The sequence below is a fragment of the Pan paniscus genome, chromosome 10 (assembly GCF_029289425.2).
Source record: "Pan paniscus chromosome 10, NHGRI_mPanPan1-v2.0_pri, whole genome shotgun sequence".
NCBI classification, from domain to species: domain Eukaryota; kingdom Metazoa; phylum Chordata; class Mammalia; order Primates; family Hominidae; genus Pan; species Pan paniscus.
Window position 1 is genome coordinate 6,527,248 of NC_073259.2, and position 20,672 is coordinate 6,547,919.

Below are 20,672 nucleotides of genomic sequence, written 5' to 3' on the forward strand. Positions count from 1 at the left end.
GATTCCAGATAATTAATGGCTCCCTTATTTTAAGCAATATTCAAATTACTTAAAAAAAGAAAAAACTTTGTATTCCTCTTCGATCTTGAAATAGAATTCATCTTAAGTAGTGATTTGTAGATTACTACCTGTCACCCACTTTACAGTCCAGATTACTCATGAAAAGGAATTTTTACTTCATGAGCTAGGTTAGTCCTGGAAAGGAATTTCGTAACATTACTAGCAAAATATTGCAATTTCTGAACTTTGTGCCATAGCAATTTCTGAGATGGAGGGAGATTGGAGTCTTTCCTTAAAGGGTCAGGCTCTGTGTATTTCCTGTCTCGTTTGTTGTTAACCCTGGGCTTTCTTTACTGGTTCACTAATATAGAGATGAGACCACCTGTGTGTTCACATTTTTGAGGACTTTTAACCTGTTTGACCAGAATAGATACTGTCTTTAGAATCTTATTTTTGACAATATGATTTACTTGGGTACTGTTTTCAATGAAGAAACACTTATAAGAATCAATTTACATAACAATGGATTTTGGGAAAATATTGTTTAGTATGCTGAAGCCTGTTGTTACTTGATCTAAGCCAATACTTTGAAATGATGCCAGGAAATCAGAGAGATCTAGTTTAGATCTGTATTGTCTTTGAAAGAAGTGTATAAAGTTGTTAGCTATAGTTTAGTGGGTTCTGCATCCACAGATCAAACCAACTGTGGACCAAAAATATTTTGGAAAGAATCTTAAAGTCACCTTGAAAAAAAAAGTGGAAAAAAAAAAAAAGAAAATACTTGGGAAAAAATAATACAACATGGAAAAATAATACAAATAAAAAACACAATAAGTATAACAACGATTTACATAGCATCTACATTGTATTAAGTATTATAAGTAATTTAGAGATGATTTAAAGTATGCTGGAGGATATCCATAGGTTTTATGCAATTACTATGTCATTTTGAATCAGGGACTTGAGCATCCTGGGATTTTTGTTGTCTGGGGCAGTCTTGGATATCTGGATACGTTCTACTGGAGCCAGTCCCCAGCAGATACCAAGGGACAACTGCCTGTGGTTTTAAAATTTGTTTTGATTATACTTGTAGAGTATGAACATGTTTTCTTTTTTGAAAAAAAAATTCAGGTGCTTTATGGTAGTTTGAGTGTAAAGCTTTCTAAGTTGAGCTAAAGCCTCCACAAACATTTTTCCCCTTTATAACACAAGTTTCCTTCCCTCTAATTATTGCTGTTTCAAAATTGGCATTTCCCGTGTAGGAATTCTTTACATACTCTGTTTACAGATCATTATACTTATGTTCACTGTATTTTTCACCTAGCTTTTGGTTTATCTTTTAATTTTATTTACAGCATTTTTTGGTATAATACTTTGTCATTTTGACATAATTAAGTGTGTTGGTTGTTTTTCTTTATGGTTTTTGCTTCTGGTTTTTTATTTAAGAAGCCTTTTCCTAACTCAAGTTCACAAGGATATTCTTCAAAATTTTCTTCTAGTACTTTTAATGGTTTAAAAAATTTATATCTTTAATGTATATGGAATTTATTTTGGTGTACTATGTGAAGACGAGTATACTTTATGTTTCTCAAAGAGCAACAAGTATTTAAACTTCATTTATTGAGTGATTTTTCATTTCCTCACTGTATTAGTCTGTTCTCATGTTGCTAATACAGACATACCCGAGACTAGGTAATTTAAAAAGGAAAGTTTTTTTTTGTTTTTTTTTTTTTTGAGACGGAGTCTCGCTCTTGTCACCCAGGCTGGAGTGCAGTGGCGCGATCTCGGCTCACTGCAATGTCTGCCGCCTGGGTTCAAGCTTTTTATGCCTCAGCCTCCTGAGTGGCTGGGATTACAGGCACCTGCCACCATGCTTGGTTAATTTTTGTACTTTTAGTGAGATTGGGTTTTGCCGTGTTGGTCAGGCTGGTCTCGAACTCTTGATGTCAGGTGATCCACCCGCCTTGGTCTCCCAAATTGCTGGAATTACAGATGTAAGCCACTGCACCCTGCCAGGAAAGAGGTTTAATGGACTCTTAGTTCCACATGGCTGGGGAGACCTCACAATCATGGCAGAAGGCGAATGAGGAGCAAAATTATGCCTTACATGGCGACAGGCAAGAGAACTTGTGCAGGGGAACTCCAATTTATAAAACTATCAGATCCCATGAGATGTACTCACTACCACCAGAACAGTAGAGGGGAAACCGCGCCCATGATTCAGTTAAGTACACCTGGCCCCACCCTTGATACATGAAGATGATTGCAATTCAAGGTGAGATTTGAGTGGGGACACAGCCAAACCATATCACTCACTGTTCTGAAACGTTACTTTTAACATATATTAAAATCCCATATATAATTTAGACCCTGTTCTTGGGCTAGTACTATACACTTTTCGTTATTATAGTTTTACAAGGCTACAATACTTTATGAGAAACCTTGCAGGTCAGGTGTGGTTTTGTTGTCAGGAATTTTTTCCAGTAATACTTAGTGGACATTATGTAGTATCCAGTAATCACACACATTGTTTTCTTAATGAAATATATGAAGTCACACTATGTGGGATGCATATAAACAGTAAGTAAGCTCAGATCAGGTCAAGGTTTGCTGCTAGATGAGTTAAAAGGAAAATCTTATTTTCAGAGGTTTTTGGATTTTTGCAGTACAAATGAAGAATTATGGATTTGTAATTTATCTTGCTGTTGAGGGCTGTCTTCCTTCTTTGTTCATCTATGTTAAATTGTTTGGTTACTCTTGTATCTTTACTCTCCATTTGAATTTTAGAGTCAGCTTGTTGAGTTACTTGAAAAATCCTTCAACACCTGTGAAAGGAAGGGATCTATAGCTGGTTAGCAAAATCCTGTAGAGATTTTTCACTGGGATTGTGCTAAGTATTTGGGGAAGAACTGAATCTTAGCAGTGTTTATCTTCTCATCCATGAAGACAGATAACTTTGTTTAGGTGTTCTTTCATGTCTTTCAGTAAAATGTTATAGTTTTTTTCCCCCAAAATGCTTGCACATTTCTGTTGATTTACATCAAAGTACTTTTATGGTTTTGTTGCTGTTGTGAATGGGATTTAAAATTTCTTGTAAATTAAAAACTGCATTTTCTAGTTGTTACTACTGATGTATACATTGATACTTATATATTGATATTGAGTTTGACCAGTTTGTTGAGTTCTGTTATTCTAATAACTTGTCAGTTGATTATCTTGGGTTTTCAGTTAGCAAATCAGATATTCAGACATTGAGTTTAATCTTTTCCTTGTCAATCTTTATACTTCTTGTTTTTTTTTTTCTTTTTCTTTTTTGTAGACAGGGTCTTGCTATGTATCCCAGGTTGGTCTTGAACTCCTGGCCTCAAGCGATCTTCCTACCTTGGCCTCCCAGAGCACTGGGATTATAGGCATGAGCCATTGCACTTGGCACTTTTTTTGTTTGTTTGTTTTCCAGTTGCATGGTATGTTTTCAGCATTCAGTTTTGAGACATCTAAAATATCTCTAAAATATTGTTTACTATGAGTACCTTATGCTGTAATCACGTTCTGAATGCATGAGTAAATACATGGTAGAAGGGCTAGATCTTTAAGTGGGGGGTAATGGAAAGTCTCTGAGAAGGGAAATGTTTATTATTGGAGGATTTAATATGTGATCTTTTCATTACAGATATGGTGTAAGATACTTCTTCAAGATTGGACAGCTGGGGACCTTCTTCTGATTAACCTTAAACCAACTTATAGCCATAGAGACACCTCACAAGGTTCCCGTTTTTGTTGTTGTTGTTGTTGATTTTCTGCTTCACACCTTTCCTGACCTTGCAACCATGTATGGAAGTGCCCGCTCTGTTGGGAAGGTGGAGCCGAGCAGCCAGAGCCCTGGGCGTTCACCCAGGCTTCCACGTTCCCCTCGCTTGGGTCACCGTCGAACCAACAGTACGGGAGGGAGTTCGGGAAGCAGTGTTGGAGGTGGCAGTGGGAAAACCCTTTCAATGGAAAATATACAATCTTTAAATGCTGCCTATGCCACCTCTGGCCCTATGTATCTAAGTGACCATGAAAATGTGGGTTCAGAAACACCTAAAAGCACCATGACACTTGGCCGTTCTGGGGGACGTCTGCCTTACGGTGTTCGGATGACTGCTATGGGTAGTAGCCCCAACATAGCTAGCAGTGGGGTTGCTAGTGACACCATAGCATTTGGAGAGCATCACCTCCCTCCTGTGAGTATGGCATCCACTGTACCTCACTCCCTTCGTCAGGCGAGAGATAACACAATCATGGATCTGCAGACACAGCTGAAGGAAGTATTAAGAGAAAATGATCTCCTGCGGAAGGATGTGGAAGTAAAGGAGAGCAAATTGAGTTCTTCAATGAATAGCATCAAGACCTTCTGGAGCCCAGAGCTGAAGAAAGAACGAGCCCTGAGAAAAGATGAAGCTTCCAAAATCACCATTTGGAAGGAACAGTACAGAGTTGTACAGGAGGAAAACCAGGTAAGTTCTACGTGTGTTTACCTTTATTGGCTGAATTCATGTATATAAATGAAATAGCCTTTTTTTCCCCTTTCCTAGATTTTTCCCTTCGTAGTATATGTATCTTCCTTTTTCCTATTGATTTTACTGTTTTGTGTCCTCCATTTCTCAGCCCTTTCCAAATTTGGTCCTGTGCCCTGTTTTCTTCTAGTTGCCCATGTCTCCTTGCTCCCATTCTTGCTTGGTTCTTTTCTCTGGTTTCTCTTTCTCTTCGTGTCTTTCCTTTCAGCATATGTTATCTTTTTTTTTTCAATTCTTCTGAGAGTATAATTTTGCCACACACTCTAATATCTATTACCAAATGTATTTTAGAGTAGGTAACTTAAGTGTAAGGTATACCATTAAGATTTGTCATAATGTCAAAAAGTCATTCTTAAAAACAAAACAAAATGACTATCACAGGATAAATCAGTGTTGTCAGCTGAGAACAGAAATTACTTTTAAAAAGTTAATGTTGGCCGGGTGCAATGGCTCACACCTGTAATCCCAGCACTTGGGAGGCCGAGGTGGGTGGATCATTGAGGTCAGGAGTTCGAGACCAGCCTGGCAACATGGTGAAACCCCGACTCTACTAAAAATACAAAAATTAGCCAGGTGTGATGGCGTGTGCCTGTAATCCCAGCTTCTAAGGAGGCTGAGGCAGGAGAATCACGTAAACCTGGGAGGCGGAGGTTGCAGTGAGCTGAGATCCCGCCACTGCACTCCAGTCTGGGGTGACAGAGTGAGACTCTGTCTCAAAAAAGAAAAAAAAGTTAATGTTGATGATGTATTTATTAAGTACGAACAATAAGTACCTGTTCTTTTTGTTGCCATTCATGGAAGTTTAACTTCAGGATGCTTTTGTAGCTTTTCGTTCTGTAATTCTTTACATTTAAGGTGAAGGAAAGGCAACTTGGTGTGATTGTTTACTTGTAGAAAATAAATGAGATGACTGGGCATTATAATTATGAGGCTTTGCAATTTGAGAGCTAAGTGCTGTCACATTAGCTACAGGAAATATTCACTTATTTTCCTGTGCTCCTCCAGGTTATAGTTGATGTTTGATGATAGCCATGTCACATTCAGTGAGGAAGCTGATGACTCCAAAGATGTGAACAAATCATATTCAGGCTCTACTAGTTAAAATGTTAAACATACTTTTTTTTTTTTTTTCTGAGACGGCGTCTTGCTCTGTCTCCCAGGTTGAAGTACAGTGACGCCATCTCAGTTCGCTGCAACCTCCACCTACCAGGTTCAAGTGATTCTCCTGTCTCAGCCTCCTGAGCAGCTGGGATTACAGGTGCCCGCCACCATGCCTGGCTAATATTTGTATTTTTAGTAGAGACGGGGTTTCACCGTGTTGGCCAGGCTGGTCTCAAACTCCTGACCTCAGGTGGTCCACCTGCCTTGGCCTCCCGAAGTGCTGGGATTGTAGGCGTGAGCCACCATGCCCAGGCCCATATTTTTTGTTTAAAAGACTTTTAGAATTTTTCTCTTTTCACATTGTTTTCCCCCATGGCCCAAGTTGTCTGTACTTTTAGAAGTTTTCTTAAACTTGCAAGCTTGAGTTTTTTTCCTCCTTAAAAAAGCTGTCTTATACTCTTAAAGGAGAATATGTAATTAGCTACCTCATTGTTGGTATTACACTTTATTTTTGGATTAGGTTAATAAAAATTATAAAGAAAGCAACTGATATCAATTTCTGCAGTGTTCTTAAATGATATTAAGAAGTAAAGAAGCAATCAGAAATGATCTGTGTCTCTGATGAAGAAGTCATCTGCCACACAAAGATGTTTAGGTCAATGATGGACCTCATGTATCACTGTGGTCCCATAAGGTTACAATATAGTGTTAGCCAGGTGTGGTAGCTCGCACCTGTACTCCCAACGCTTTGTGAGGCTGAGCGGGTGCGGATTGGTTGAGGCCAGGAGTTTGAGACCAGCCTGGGCAAAATGGTGAAACCCTGTCTTTGCAAAAAATAGAAAAAAAATTAGCAGGGTTTTGTGGTGGGTGCCTGTACTACTTAGGAGACTGAGGCAGGAGGATCACCTGAGCCTGGGAGGTCGAGGCCACAGTCAGCTGAGATTGGGCCACTGTACTCCAGCCTGGGTGAGAGTGAGACCCTGTCTCTAAAAACAAAACAAAAAACAAATATTATACTACAGTGTTTTAACTGTATCTTTTCTATGCTTAGATGTGTTTAGATACACAGGTACTTACCATTGTGTTACAGTTGCCTACAGTATTCAATACAGTAACATGCTGTACAGGTTTGTAGCCTAGAAGCAGTAGGCTATATCCTATATCCTAGGTGTGTGGTAGGCCGTACCAGGTGGGTTTGTATAAGTCCACTTGATGATCTTTGCACAGTGATGAAATTGCCTTTCTCAGAACATATCTCTGTCATTAAGCAACATATGACTGTAAATCTAATTTAAGATTTCTGTTGATTGTCTTAACCATTCTTACTAATATGCAGTCCAGATATTCAGATCTACTGTTTTGGCTACTTGAAGATCTCTAGTTACATTACATTTTGTCTGTTAAAGCTCCAGACACATTTTCAGCAATAAAAATAGCTCAATTTTTCTGTTCATAAATATAAAACAGAAAAGCATAGATATGAAAGCAAAATATATTCCAGATCCTCCCATCTACTGACAACTTTGCTATTCCACTGTTAACATTTTGACATTTCTCTTTACTGAAATATCTCTATGCATATACACATAACAGATTTACCTGAATGGAATACTGTTGGTATTATGCTGTGACCTTCTTTTAGCTAACAACATTTCTACTGTATATTAAAGGCCTCTAATATATATCTAAATCATTATTTTCAATGCCTCCTACTATTCTATTGTATCTATTCTAGTTAATAATATCACAGGGCCAAAATTCTTCAGATTTACTTGGTAGTACAACACAAATTAAAAACCTTGAATTCATTTGAATCAGATTTCTAAGTAATTAGAAATTATGATAATTTTATTCTTTCTCAGATACATTATAACTTCAAACTACTTTGCTTTTACTTTTTAATCAGTTATTAAATTTAAGTTGTCACTACTCAAAATTTGAATGTTTTAATATACTTAAATCTCTTTCTTAGAGACTTAGCTTCTTTAAAGAAGAGAAATTGTTCTTTAAAAAATATTCCTTAGAAAGTTCTTTGAGTTTGAGTCATTAAGACTTTAAGAATGTGTAAAGAAAGAAAAAAAAGCTAAAATAGACCCCACTGATGGAGTCTAAAATTAAGGATAGGGTTCTTAAATGCTGGCTCAGAAACATCAACATCAACAGGCATATTTGGTTAAAACATAGATTGCCAGGCCTCCCTTCATACCAGCTAAGTACAATCTCTGGAGATGGGGTCCAGGAACTTATGTTTCGAACAGGCTTCTCTGGTGGTTCTAATGAGAAACCACTCTTGGGATCTTTAGAATTTAGTAAATCTAATCTAATTCTTTTTTTTTTTTTTTTTTTTGAGACGGAGTCTCGCTCTGTAGCCCAGGCTGGAGTGCAGTGATGCGATCTTGGCTCACTGCAACCTCTGCCTCCTGGATCCTGGTTCAAGCAGTTCTCCTGCCTCAGCCTCCTTAGTAGCTGGGATTACAGGTGCCCCCCACCACACCTGGCTAATTTTTGTATTTTAGTAAAGATGGGGTTTCACCATGTTGGCCAGGCTGGTCTTGAGCTCCTGACCTCGTGATCCGCCCGCCTCAGCCTCCCAAAGTGCTGGGATTATAGGCAGGAGCCACTGCATCGGGTGTAAATCTAAGTCTTAAACTTGTCTGTTGCCTGTTTGTCAATTTGTGATGGTTCTGTTGTGGCACTTTTGAGCTCAACCATAAAAGAAAGGAAAAGAAACAAGGGACCATTTGCTCAGTGTGTCTCATCCTTTATTCTACCACTTTACATCTCAGGGATGTGACCTACTCTTGTTCGTAATGATCATTAACTGTGACAGGAACCCTCAGTGGATGGGGCGTGTGTAGGGGAAAAGGGTGTTTAAAATTTTAGATATGTTTAGTTACAAAGAGCTCTTCAGGTGATTTTGATGTCTCTTCACCTTGTGAATCATTCATTGATGCACCAGGTAAATGTTCAAATAATATATGACAGCAGAACAGAGAAGTACATTTTCTTCAGTTGACATTTTTGAGTTGTCAGTACAATACTGACTTTAGTTTTTAATTTGCATTGCACTACCAAGTAAATTAGTTAAATTTGTCAGTTGAAGTACAACACCAAAAAGAATAATTCCTAAATATAAAATGATAGTACATTCTCAGTTTTTTTTTTTAATTGTTGTTTTGAGACAGAGCCTCACTGTGTCACCCAGGCTGGAGTGCAGTGGCATAACCTTGGCTCACTGCAACCTCCATCTCCGGGGTTCAAGTGACTCTCCTGTCTCAGCCTCTGGAGTAGCTGGGATTACAGGTGTGTGCCACCACGCCTGGCTAATTTTTTTTTTTTTTTTGAGACAGAGTCTCGCTCTGTTGCTCAGGCTGGAGTGTGGTGGCGTGATCTCGGCTCACTGCAAGCTCCACCTCCCGGGTTAATGCCATTCTCCTGCCTCAGCCTCCTGAGTAGCTGAGACTACAGGTGCCCACGACCACACCCAGCTAATTTTTTGTATTTTCCGTAGAGTTGGAGTTTCACTGTGTTAGCCAGGATGGTCTCAATCTCCTGACCTCATGATCCGCCCACCTCAGCCTCCCAAAGTGCTGGGATTATAGGTATGAGCCACCGCGCCTGGCCAATTTCTTGTATTTTTAGTAGAGACGGGTTTCACCACATTGACCAGACTGGTCTTGAACTCTCGACCTCAGGTAATCCACCTGCCTTGGCCTCCCAAAGTGTTGGGATCACAGGCATGAGCCACCGCACCCGGCCTTCTTTTTTTTGAGCTGGAGTCTCAGTGTTGCCCAGGCTGGAGCGCAATGGCACAATCTCGGTTTACTGGAAGCTCTGCCTCCCAGGTTCAAGCGATTCTTCTGCCTCAGCCTCCCGAGTGGCCAGGATTACAGGCGTGTGCCACCACGCCCGGCTAATTTTTGTATTTTTTTTTTTTTTGAGACGGAGTCTTGCTCTGTCGCCAGGCTGGAGTGCAGTGACACGATCTCAGCTCACTGCAACCTCCGCCTCCTGAGTTCAAGCGATTCCCCTGCCTCAGCCTCCCAAGTAGCTGGGATTACAGGCATGTGCCACCACGCCCGGCTAATTTTTTGTATTTTAGTAGAGATGGGATTTTGCCATGTTGGACAGGCTGGTCTCGAACTCCTGACCTCAGGTGATCTGCCCGCCTCAACCTCCCAAAGTGTTGGGATTACAGTCATGAGTCACCATGCCCAGCTTAAATTCTGTTTTTATAGTTTGGTATTGAATTGTAAATATCAGGAGAAAAAAATGAGTTTGCTTTCTTTAGTTTTGTGGTTAAGTATCAATATAACCTAGGTCTTGGAAACTGTATCTATTTTTAGGGGTTGTATTGGGTTCTTTTTTTTTTTCTTGGTAAAAATGAGATTGGTAAATTTGGAGTATGTAATGGTGTATACTAGTGCCCAAATATGAGATTCTTTATATGTATTTAGATAATTATCATAGTGTATCATATTTGAGTATTATACAATTTCAAATGTATTGTTAATAAAAAATCACAGTTTGATTTAATTGAAAAGTGGCTGAGACATAATTTTTTATTATAAGAAATACTGTGAGCTGGGTATGGTAATATATGCACGTAGTCTTAGCTACTCAGGAGGCTGAGGCAGGAGAATCCCTCGAGTCCAGGAGTTTGAGTCCAGCCTGGGCAACATAGTGAGACCTTGTCTCTTAAAAATAAATAAAAAAATAAATAAAAATTTAAAATAATTAAGAAATATTGTGGAAAAATTGCATATGAATAAACACTTCTTTTTAAAGGCTCTACTTTTCAAGAATGGATTGACAGTATATGTGTGTGTAAGATTATACGTATGTGTGTGTGTGTATCAAATTTAGAGTAGATTTGAAGTTACTGGATTTATCACCATTATACCTGGAATTAGCTAGTCACCGTTATACCTTGTTGATGATGCTGAAACTATGCCCCTCACTAAGATGGTTTTTATTATGAAGTGACTCAGAAATGTCAATTTTAATGAAAAAAGTTATTGGCGTACTTGTTCATTTTGGAATAATTGAAGCAATTGTTTATGCCTGTACTTCAGAAGCTGTGTGGAAAATACGTAATATCCTTTCTAAGTATCAGTCTACATTCAAAGACAAAATATTTGAATCTTCTGAATACTTCAGTTCAGTTCCAGTGAAACAGTCCACAGGATTTTCATGCCAAAAAACCCATATGTGCTGAAGAATGGTGAACACCGCCTTATCTAGATTCCACCCCTTGCCCTAATTAAACACCAGTGCTGGCAGCGATGTATTCTCCGTATACCCACTGTAATTACTACACAATCCTAAAATTGTATAACTTTGGTCCAAAAAATGAAGGGTGCAATTTTAAAGTAAAGTGAAACACTGCAATGAGATACAGAGACAGAGAATGCTAATTAATAGATTATAGTCAGCCAGCAGTGGGGCCTAATTAAACTCTGCATTCATTATACCCTCCATAGCCCTCAGAGGTCAGGCATCTTCCACTTGATAAAGAAGATTGGTTTAATAGGATTTACAGTAATTAAATGGTTTCCCCATTTCAGTTTGAGACTGGGGATTTAGGTCCATTCTAAATATTGGATCTGATTGGACCATAGAGATCTTGTTCTAGGATCCTATCAGGTGTAAACACACATTTGCTTAGAATTGCTTGATATGTGTGGTTCTTTATTATGGAGTTCTTTTAGAAGATGTTTCTGATATAAATACTCAGCAATTTTTATGTCTCATCCTTCTTTTGTTACTGAACTTTCAAATACTGCTGGTTGGAGAGTTAGAATAGTATGTAACAGGGAAGGCTTTTTCTTTTTCTTTTTTAAAATTGGGGGTAAGGAAGGTTTTTAGTGTATGTTTGACAAAGAATGAAAATCTAGCTGTGAGCTTGGTGGAACTGCAGAGCTACTAAGACTTTGGATGGGGCGGGGCTCGGTGGCTCATGCCTATAATCCCAGCACTTTGGGAGGCTGAGGTGGGCGGATCACGAGGTCAGGAGATCGAGACCATCCTGGCTAACATGGTGAAACCCCGTCTCTACTAAAAATACAAAAATATAGCTGGGTGTGGTGGTGGGCACCTGTAGTCCCAGCTACTCAGGAGGCTGAGGCAGGAGAATGGCATGAACCCGAGAGGCGAAGCTTGCAGTGAGCTGAGATTGCACCACTGCACTCCAGCCTGGGAGACAGAGCGTGACTCTGTCTCAGAAAAAAAAAAAAGACTTTGGTTGATTTTTTTTTTTTATTCTAAACAGCATTTAACCAGATTATCATCATACTTCTTTTTTAATTATGCCTTGAAATAATTCTGTATGTTGAATTTAGTTGGAAGCTTATTTTAAAAATGTTTATTTAAAGCACTGTCATTGAAATATTTCATGAACAAAATACTGTTCAATATTATAGGATGGCAGGTGAATTTAATGTTTTTTGCCTTGTGTGTTTCTTCTCTTTTTGGAGTCTGATTTTTATGTTGCTCATTTACTTAGGAATCAAGAGAATTTCTAGTTCAGAAATGCAAAAAGATAACCTTGTGTAATTCTTTGTCATTTTTTTTCTCATTTGGAGACTTTTGACTATTAACATATAATTTTAGGTCGTATCTTGATTTGCCGCATGATAAAAGCCATTATTATTTGCCATTAAATAAACTTCTTTTTTTTTTTTTGAGACAGAGTTTTGCTCTTGTTGCCCAGCCTGGAGTGCAATGGTGCGATCTCGGCTCAGTGCAGCCTCCACCTCCCAGGTTCAAGTGATTCTCCTGCCTCAGCCTCCTGAGTAGCTGGAACTGCAGGTGCACGCCACCACGCCTGGCTAATTTTTTGTATTTTTAGTAGAGATGGTGTTTCGCCATTTTGGGCAGGCTGGTCTCAAACTCCTGGCCTCAGGTGATCTGTCAACCTTGGCCTCCCAAAGTGTTGGGATTACAGGTGTGAGCCACTGCTCCTGGCCTTAAATAAACTTTTTCATGAGGTTGCTGGTTATTTCACTGTCATTTAAAGTCTGATCTTAAAATTTGGGATCTATGTCTTAGATTATTGTTTTAATTTTCTTTTTGATAATTTTGTTTTAACAAGGAGATGTAGATAAATTGGTATCCTTGTTTATTGCCCAGATAAGTTTAATCTTTTTTGTTGTTTCAGAAGGGGAATGTGTTAAAGGCAGTATGCAGAGTGCCATGAGAAAATGAAATCAAATGTAAAATGGATAATGTTCCTTTTGGGGAGTTAACAATCATTTCGAGAAGCAAAATTTGTACATGTATGGCTTACAGAAATTTGAACTATGCATTTATCAGGTCTTGATCATATGTGAAGGTATTTAAATCGGTGTGGGAAATTTGCTTCTTTTACAGTTGGTAAGTTTGCTTATCTGGAATGTAGTGAAGTATGAAAAATAATTAAGCAGAGCTAATAAAAATGTTGCACAAATATGAGATAGGGCTTATATGAAGAAATAAGGGCAGAGTTTGCCAGATAATTGCAGTCTCTCTCTCACTTTTTATTTTCCTCTGTCTTTTTGGATCTCATAGTGCAGTGTAGTGTGTGATCTCATTTCAGTGAAATAAAATTGTTTTTAGAGATTTGCTAATTTACAGCAAATTTGCAGATAGCATCTTAAATATAATTTGGGGGTCCTTTTTATTGTGCAAAAGAAATCAGAAAATGGGTTTAGTTTTTAGTTACATTAATGTTAATCAGTGGAGGTCATAGTTTCATTTTTTAACATTTAAAATCGTACCACCCTCTGGAACTTGACATCTGTTATGAGTGCACTGTTACGCCCAGAAGAGTATAGGAGGTGCCTAGAAACCATACTTTATAAGAAATGGCTGAAGGAACTCAAGAAGAGAAGACTTACAACATTTTAATTATACTCTTAAGTATTTGGTGGACAGCCATGTTGAAGGAGATTTTTCCTTTTTTCTTTCTTTGTTAGTATTGTTTTTGGAGAACAAACACTGGAAAAATGAGCACAAATATTAAGGTTTTAAATTTTGGCTGCAAGGAGGAATGGATTTTTGAAAAAAGCTATATCCGGCCGGGCGCAGTGGCTCACGTTTGTAAGCCCAGCACTTTGGGAGGCCGAGGCGGGCAGATCATGAGGTCAGGAGATCGAGAGCATCCTGGCTAGCATGGTGAAACCCTGTCTCTACTAAAAATGCAAAAAATTAGCTGGGCTTGGTGGCGAGCACCTATAGTCCCAGCTACTCGGGAGGCTGAGGCAGGAGAATAGCGTGAACCCAGGAGGTGGCGCTTGCAGTGAGCCCGAGATTGCGCCACTGCACTCCAGCCTGGGCGACAGAGCGAGACTCCGTCTCAAAAAAAAGAAAAAGAAAAAAACTATTTCCATTTGATGAAAGAACAGTTTCATAAAGTAATGCTTCGTCATCACTAGAAGTGGTCACTGGAAGGTCAGATTGCCTTCTGACAGCTGCGTGGGTGCTCTAAGTCATTGAACTCTTCACAACGCCCAAGGGGGTATGGCATCAAGTGGTACTTTGTGGAGAAACATTTAGGGAGTTTACCCCATCCTCCCAGGTCCTTTTGTCCTTTTTCTCCCTCCCCATCTCCTTTCCTTCTTTTATGACAATTTTATTGAGATATAATTGAATTCACCCTTTAAAGTATAGTTTTTTCTTTTTTTTTTGAGACGGAGTCTCGCTCTGTTGCCCAGGCTGGAGTGCAGTGGTGGGATCTCGGCTCACTGCAAGCTCCGCCTCCCGGGTTCAAGCAGTTCTCTGCCTCAGCCTCCCAAGCAGCTGGGATTACAGGCACACGCCACCATGCCCTGCTAATTATTGTATTTTTAGTAGAGACAGGCTTTCACCATCTTGGCCAGACTGGTCTTGAATTCCTGACCTGGTGATCTACCTGCTTCGGCCTCTCAAAGTGCTAGGATTACAGGCGTGAGCCACTGTGCCCGGCCTTTTCTTTCTTAATCTGATTTACTCAATGAAGATTTTGAAGAAAGTAATAGTAAGTTGCCCTAGGAAGTTCTTGAACGAGGGCATAAATGATGTAATAAAAAATACTGTTCAGGAGCAGCTTTTACTGCTGTCAGCAGAGTGGATTGAAGAAAAGGTGGGGAAGGGAAATGAGTTTCTTGTTGAAGACCTGGATTAAACAGGGTAATAGGAATGGAGAAGAAGGTGCACATCCATGAGATTTTCAAAGAAATATTTGGATATAGGCAGGGAACGATGGCTCGTGCCTGTAGTCCCAGCACTTTGGGAGGCCAAGGTGGGCAGGTTACTTGAGCCCAGGAGTTCAAGACCAGCCTCGGCAAAATAGTGAGACCGCATCTCTTAAAAAACAAAATTAGGGCCAGGCACGGTGGCTCATGCCTGTAATCCCAGCACTTTGGGAGGCCGAGGCTGGCGGATCACGAGGTCAGGAGATTGAGACCATCCTGGCTAACACGGTGAAACCCTGTCTCTACTAAAAATACAAAAAAATTAGCTGGGCGTGGTGGTGGGCGCCTGTAGTCCCAGCTACTCAGGAGGCTGAGGCAGGAGAATGGCGTGAACCCGGGAGGCGGAGTTTTCAGTCAGCCGAAATCGCACCACTGCACTCCAGCCCTGGGTGACAGAGCGAGACGCTGTCTCAAAAAAAAAAAAAAAAAAAAAAAAATTAGCTGGCATGGTGGTATGCGCCTGTAGCCCCAGCTACTTGGGAGGCTAGGGCAGGAGGATAGCTTGACTGCAGGAGGTGGAAGCTGCAGTGAGCTGTGAGTGCACTACTGCACTTCCACCTGGGTGACAGAGCAAGAGTCTGTCAAAAAAAAAAAAAAGAAAGAAAAGAAATATTTGGATATAGATGGCAAGAGAGAAGAATACAATGAACCATGGTATTGAGATTGGGGAACTCTTTTCCCAACGATTAACAATGGAAATGGATTAGAAAGTGGAACTAAATTTAGAGTAAGGAATGATGAATTTGGTTTTAATTATTTGAATAAAAGTTTTTCATAAGAATTTGGAGATAAGAGACTAATGACTGTGACCTCACGTACATGCATATAGATGTTATAAAGGTGTGCTTGTTAATGTTGGGGAACTCACTTTTCTAGTTAATTCAGTATCAGCTACATGCCTCTGCTTATGGGAGTAAGAAGTGGAGAGGGAGAAGCCATTAGAAGATACAGTTTTATATATATGTTCTCATCCAGCTCGATTTGTGTTTTGGTTCTCTGTCTTTATTGTGGTATTTTTGTTTGACAGCAGATACCTTGAGTGATTCTCTCAATTCCTGAAAGTTATTATTTATTAAAGTTAATACTGATTTATGATTTTTTTACAAACTTCTACTATTAGATGTCCCTTATTTTGTTTTAGTTAACAACAAGTTTTTTGGAGATCATATACCTACCTCTGTTGTGATAAATTAGGAGTGACTTTGGGAAAAAGAGAACTATTACAAAAAATGTGCTTTCAGTGAGGAAATGATAAATTTTGTTTTTGAAAATGCTCTGTTCTTCCCTTATGGACAAGATTAGAAATGCTTTTATGAACTGTTTTTGTGCTACCATACACATTTCTAAAAATACTCATTTTTCTTTTTCTTTTTTTCTTTTTTTTTTTTTTTTTTTGAGACAGAGTCTCGCTCTGTCGACCAGGCTGGAGTGCAGTGGCGCAATACTCCGCCTCCCGAGTTCATGTCATTCTTCTGCCTCAGCCTCCTGAGTGGCTGGCAGTACAGGCACCCACCACCATGCCTGGCTAATTTTTTGTATTTTTAGTGGAGACGGGGTTTCACCATGTTAGCCGGGATGGTCTCCATCTCCTGACCTCGTGATCCGCCCACCTAGGCCTCCCAAAGTGCTGGGTTTACAGGCGTGAGCCACCGTGCCCAGCCTAAAAATACTCATTTTTCTTTCCAGATTTGGAAAGTTAGTCTTTAACATAGATCTTTTCCTTTGATTTTTCCATATATTAACAATACTTACTGAACCCTCTCCCCCTTTATTTTGCCAGTTTTTCTACATAATAGGCTTTCCTTCCTAATACTGGATTGCAGTGACACTTGCTTAATTTCATATGTGATGACTGTATAGGCCGAGAAAGTGAGATAATTCAGCCTTAATGTACACAGTGTACCATCTCTTACCAGTGGCTGGTGGCTTATGTACTTTCAGAGAATGTGGTATGCAAAGATCTGTTTAGCTTTGAAGTCAACCTGAGATAACTGCTCTGATCTTAAATGATCCTCAGATACTTGAATAGTTTTCTGTAGCAGTAATTCTTAAACTTGTTGGCCACAGGACCTCTGTATATTGTAAAAATTATTAAGGACCCCAAGCAGCTTTTGTTTATGTAGGTTATATCTACCAATATTTGTCATATTAGATACTAAAATAAAAAAATAATATTTATTAGTACATTTAGAAACAATAAACCTAATAAATGTTATCTATCATAAGTAACATTTTAAAATGAAAAACAGTTTTGCAAGTCTCTCTTTCTTTTTTTTTTTTTGAGACAGAGCCTTTGCACTGTTTCCTAGACTGGAGTGCAGTGGCATGATCTTGGCTCACTGCAGCCTCTGCCTCCCGGGTTCAAGTGATTCTCCTGCCTCAGCCTCCCAAGTAGGTGAGACTACAGGCATCCGCCACCATGCCTGGCTACTTTTTGTATTTTTAGTAGAGACAGGGTTTTGCCATGTTGGCCAGGCTGGTCTCGAACTCCTGACCTCAGGTGATCCACCTGCCTCAGCCTCCCAAAGTGCTGGGATTACAGGCGTAAGCCACCGCACCCGGCCTAGTTTTGCATGTCTCTCTAAGGAAAGGAGGACTACAAATCTAAAGGCCTTATGTGGGTCTTCTGCCTCTTGTAAGAGGCTGCCACTAGAGTGCTCACTAGGTCACTCTTTAGCTGAGATCTCTGTTACTTGTTCCGTATTGTAATAAAATATTATGACCTGTGACATCAACATGGATTAACAAGTATCTGGCTTCTTGGTCAAGGGTTAGGAAGTTACACTGTTCTTTAGTAACAGTGAGCAATGGGAAAATGCTGTGAGTAATGGTGAGGAATGGTAACTTTGTTGATTTGTTGTTGATAGCATGTATTTCTTGACCCTTAGAGAGGTTCTTTGGGTGGGCTGTCTTAAGGAAGCCCTTATACTGTAGTTGGCTAACCAACAGGCCCGCGCCATCACGCCCAGCTAATTTTTGTATTTTTAGTAGAGACGGGGTGTTGCCATGGTGGCCAGGCTGGTCTCAATCTCCAGACCTCAGATGATCCACCCGCCTTGGCCTCCCAAAGTGCTGGCATTACAGGTGTGAGCCACTGCATCTGGCCTACCAGTACTAGAGTCTGGCTCTGTTGCCCAGGCTGGAGTGTGCAGTGGTGTGATCTCCGCTCATTGCAAGCTCCGCTTCCCAGGTTCACGCCATTCTCCTGCCTCAGCCTCCCGAGTAGCTGGGACTACAGGCACCTACCACCGCGCCCAGCTATTTTTTTGTATTTTTAGTAGAGACGGGGTTTCACTGTGTTAGCCAGGATGGTCTTAATCTCCAGACCTGGTGATCTGCCCGCCTCAGCTTCCCGAAGTGCTGGGATTACAGATGTGAGCCACTGCTCCCGGCCTGTTTTTTTTTTTGAAATGGAGTTTAGCTCTGTTGCCCAGCTGGAGTGCAGTGACACGATCTTGGCTCACTGTAACCTCCACCTCCTGGGTTCAACCGGTTCTCTTGCTTCAGCCTCCAGAGTAGCTGGGATTACAGGCACCTGCCACTATGCTCACCTAATTTTGGAATTTTTAGTAGAGACAGGGTTTCACTATGCCAGGTCTCAAACTCCTGAACCCAAGTGATCCACCCACCTTGGCCTCCCAAAGTGCTGGGATTACAGGTGTGAGCCACTGCACTCGGCCTAGTATTTTTAATTTTTTTTTTTTTAAACCCAGTTGCATTGTATTTATGTGATAAACCTACAGCATTTGTTGTATTTCAAAGAAACATTTTTGGGAACTAAGTTTGTTTTATAGGACTTAAAATCTGAAAAATTGGGAGAATACATTCAAAAAATGTTCTTTTGATTATCTTTCATGGATTTGATAGCCTGCATAATAAGTAATTTCTTCTTTTCACATGACTCCTCTTCCTGGGCATAGGAACTTAAAGTAGGTACTACATTCTTAGGAGAGAAGCATATTGTAATGAGTGTTTCCACTCTTTCCTGTCTTGTAATTTTACGAGGGTCTATTTCTTATTTTTCTATGAAAACATGTTATCTATGGTACAGAGTATCTTCTTTTTCTTTCTTTTTCTTTTCTTTCTTTTTTTTTTTTTTAGACAGAGCCTTGCTCTCTCGCCCAGGCTGGAGTGCAGTGGCGCGATCTTGGCTGATTGCAACCTCTGCCTCCCGGGTCTAAGCGATTCTCCTACCTCAGTCTCCCAAGTAGCAGGGACTACAGACGCCTGCTACCACGCCTGGCTAATTTTTGTATTTTTTAGTAGAGACGGGGTTTCACCATATTGGTCAGGCTGGTCTCGAACTCCTGACCTTGTGATCTGCCTGCCTTGGCCTCCCAAAGTGCTGAGATTACAGGCATGAGCCACTGCGCCCGGCCTGTACAGAGTATTTTCAAGAGATGAAGCAGGTAAAAGGTTATTTACTTAAATGGTAGCAGATAAATTTTTGGATTTCTCTTGGTATTTCTGATGAAAGATACTTATTTTAAAGGGATAGTGTATTGGGTCTCGATTGTTGGAAAGTTGTGGGAACACTGGCTGTTAGAATAACTGGGGGCAGAAGGTGTTTCTAGGATTTAGGGTGGAGAGGTCTTAAAGTTACCACATTCCCCTCACTGCTTAGGACAGGTCTGCATACTGAAAAGCTTTCCCTCATACCATATGATTTTCATATGTCTTGCTAGGAATTTGATAGGTGAAAAAAATCTGCTTATAGTCATTTGAGCCAAGATCCTATAACTAAATAAATGTGTGTAAGTGCATTAGCATTGTTTGACTGAGGACGAAGTTGATAGAAGATTATACTTCGTTTTGTTTGTAACTTTACCTAGAACTTTTGCCATTTTGGAAAAGCACTTCAACAGCAGCATTGCATTGTTGCTAATGCTACTGTCTCTTTAGCTTCTGTTTGCATAGTCTTTTGGTGTAGTTGTGCCCTGGCATTTACATGTTAACATACATACTATTTTATTATAAATTCTTTCTTTTCATTTTTCCTTCATACAGCATTATATAATTTTTTTTTGAAACCGTATGTGGGAGTGGGCTTATTATCTGCATTTCAGGATAGTGAAGGGCATATTTACAAAATGTTTGTTATAAAATGGGAGAGTATTAAGTCTGATAAGCCTGAAATTCACTGGTGTCATAGATGGAACACTGAATCAGGAGAGCTGCATTCTAGTTCTGATCCTGGCTTTGCCAGGTGTGTAGCCATGGCAGTATTTAAGCGTTTTGAATGCCAGTTTCCTCATCTTTAAAACCCATAGAGTTGGACTAGGTGATCTTTAGAGTCTTTCTTCTGAAAATACTTGATTTTGTTTTTGTCAGTTATCCTAGTGGAATTCTCTAAGAGTCTGTTCACTTTGATCATAATGCCCAAATTCAAAACTGATTCATATAACCAAGTTGAGTGCTTCTGGGAAGGAGAAATACATGACTAATGAAGTTCTTTTCAAGGTAGGTGGGAGAAAATCAGTGTTTACATCTAAAGGGCAAAGAGCCTTCATGTGAATTTCGTCAGTTGACAAATGGGGATAATAATACTTGTATTGTTGTTGGAATATTTAAGTGAGATTAAAGAAGATAATATTTATAAATTATGGACAAGACTACCTGACATAATAGGTATGCAGATAAAAGTTGAATTAAAATTAAGTCAAACATTTCTTAAATACAAATACATTTTATAATATATTTTGAAGTATGAAATATACCTTACATGATCTGCTACCAGAGGCAAACAGTAGCATGGGACCTATAAAATTTTTTTAGAAAGTGGGTCACAGTGGATAATAAGTTT

The 20,672-nt window shown here is 39.7% G+C and overlaps 1 protein-coding gene across 22 annotated transcripts in view; it reads left to right on the top strand.

Annotated features, from left to right (window-relative positions):
* The window catches only part of ERC1 (ELKS/RAB6-interacting/CAST family member 1), a 535,420-nt gene that overhangs the window by 37,261 nt on the left and 477,487 nt on the right, over nucleotides 1–20,672 (top strand). For 21 of the 22 annotated variants that reach the window (XM_055095228.2, XM_055095230.2, XM_055095233.2 and 18 more), the window contains one exon: nucleotides 3,671–4,496. In XM_055095228.2, the coding sequence (XP_054951203.1) occupies nucleotides 3,828–4,496 (669 nt within the window). In that variant the 5' untranslated portion in view covers nucleotides 3,671–3,827. Of the gene's footprint in view, nucleotides 1–3,670; nucleotides 4,497–20,672 lie in introns of those variants that run through there. The other variant, XM_055095236.2, reaches the window with a different exon arrangement.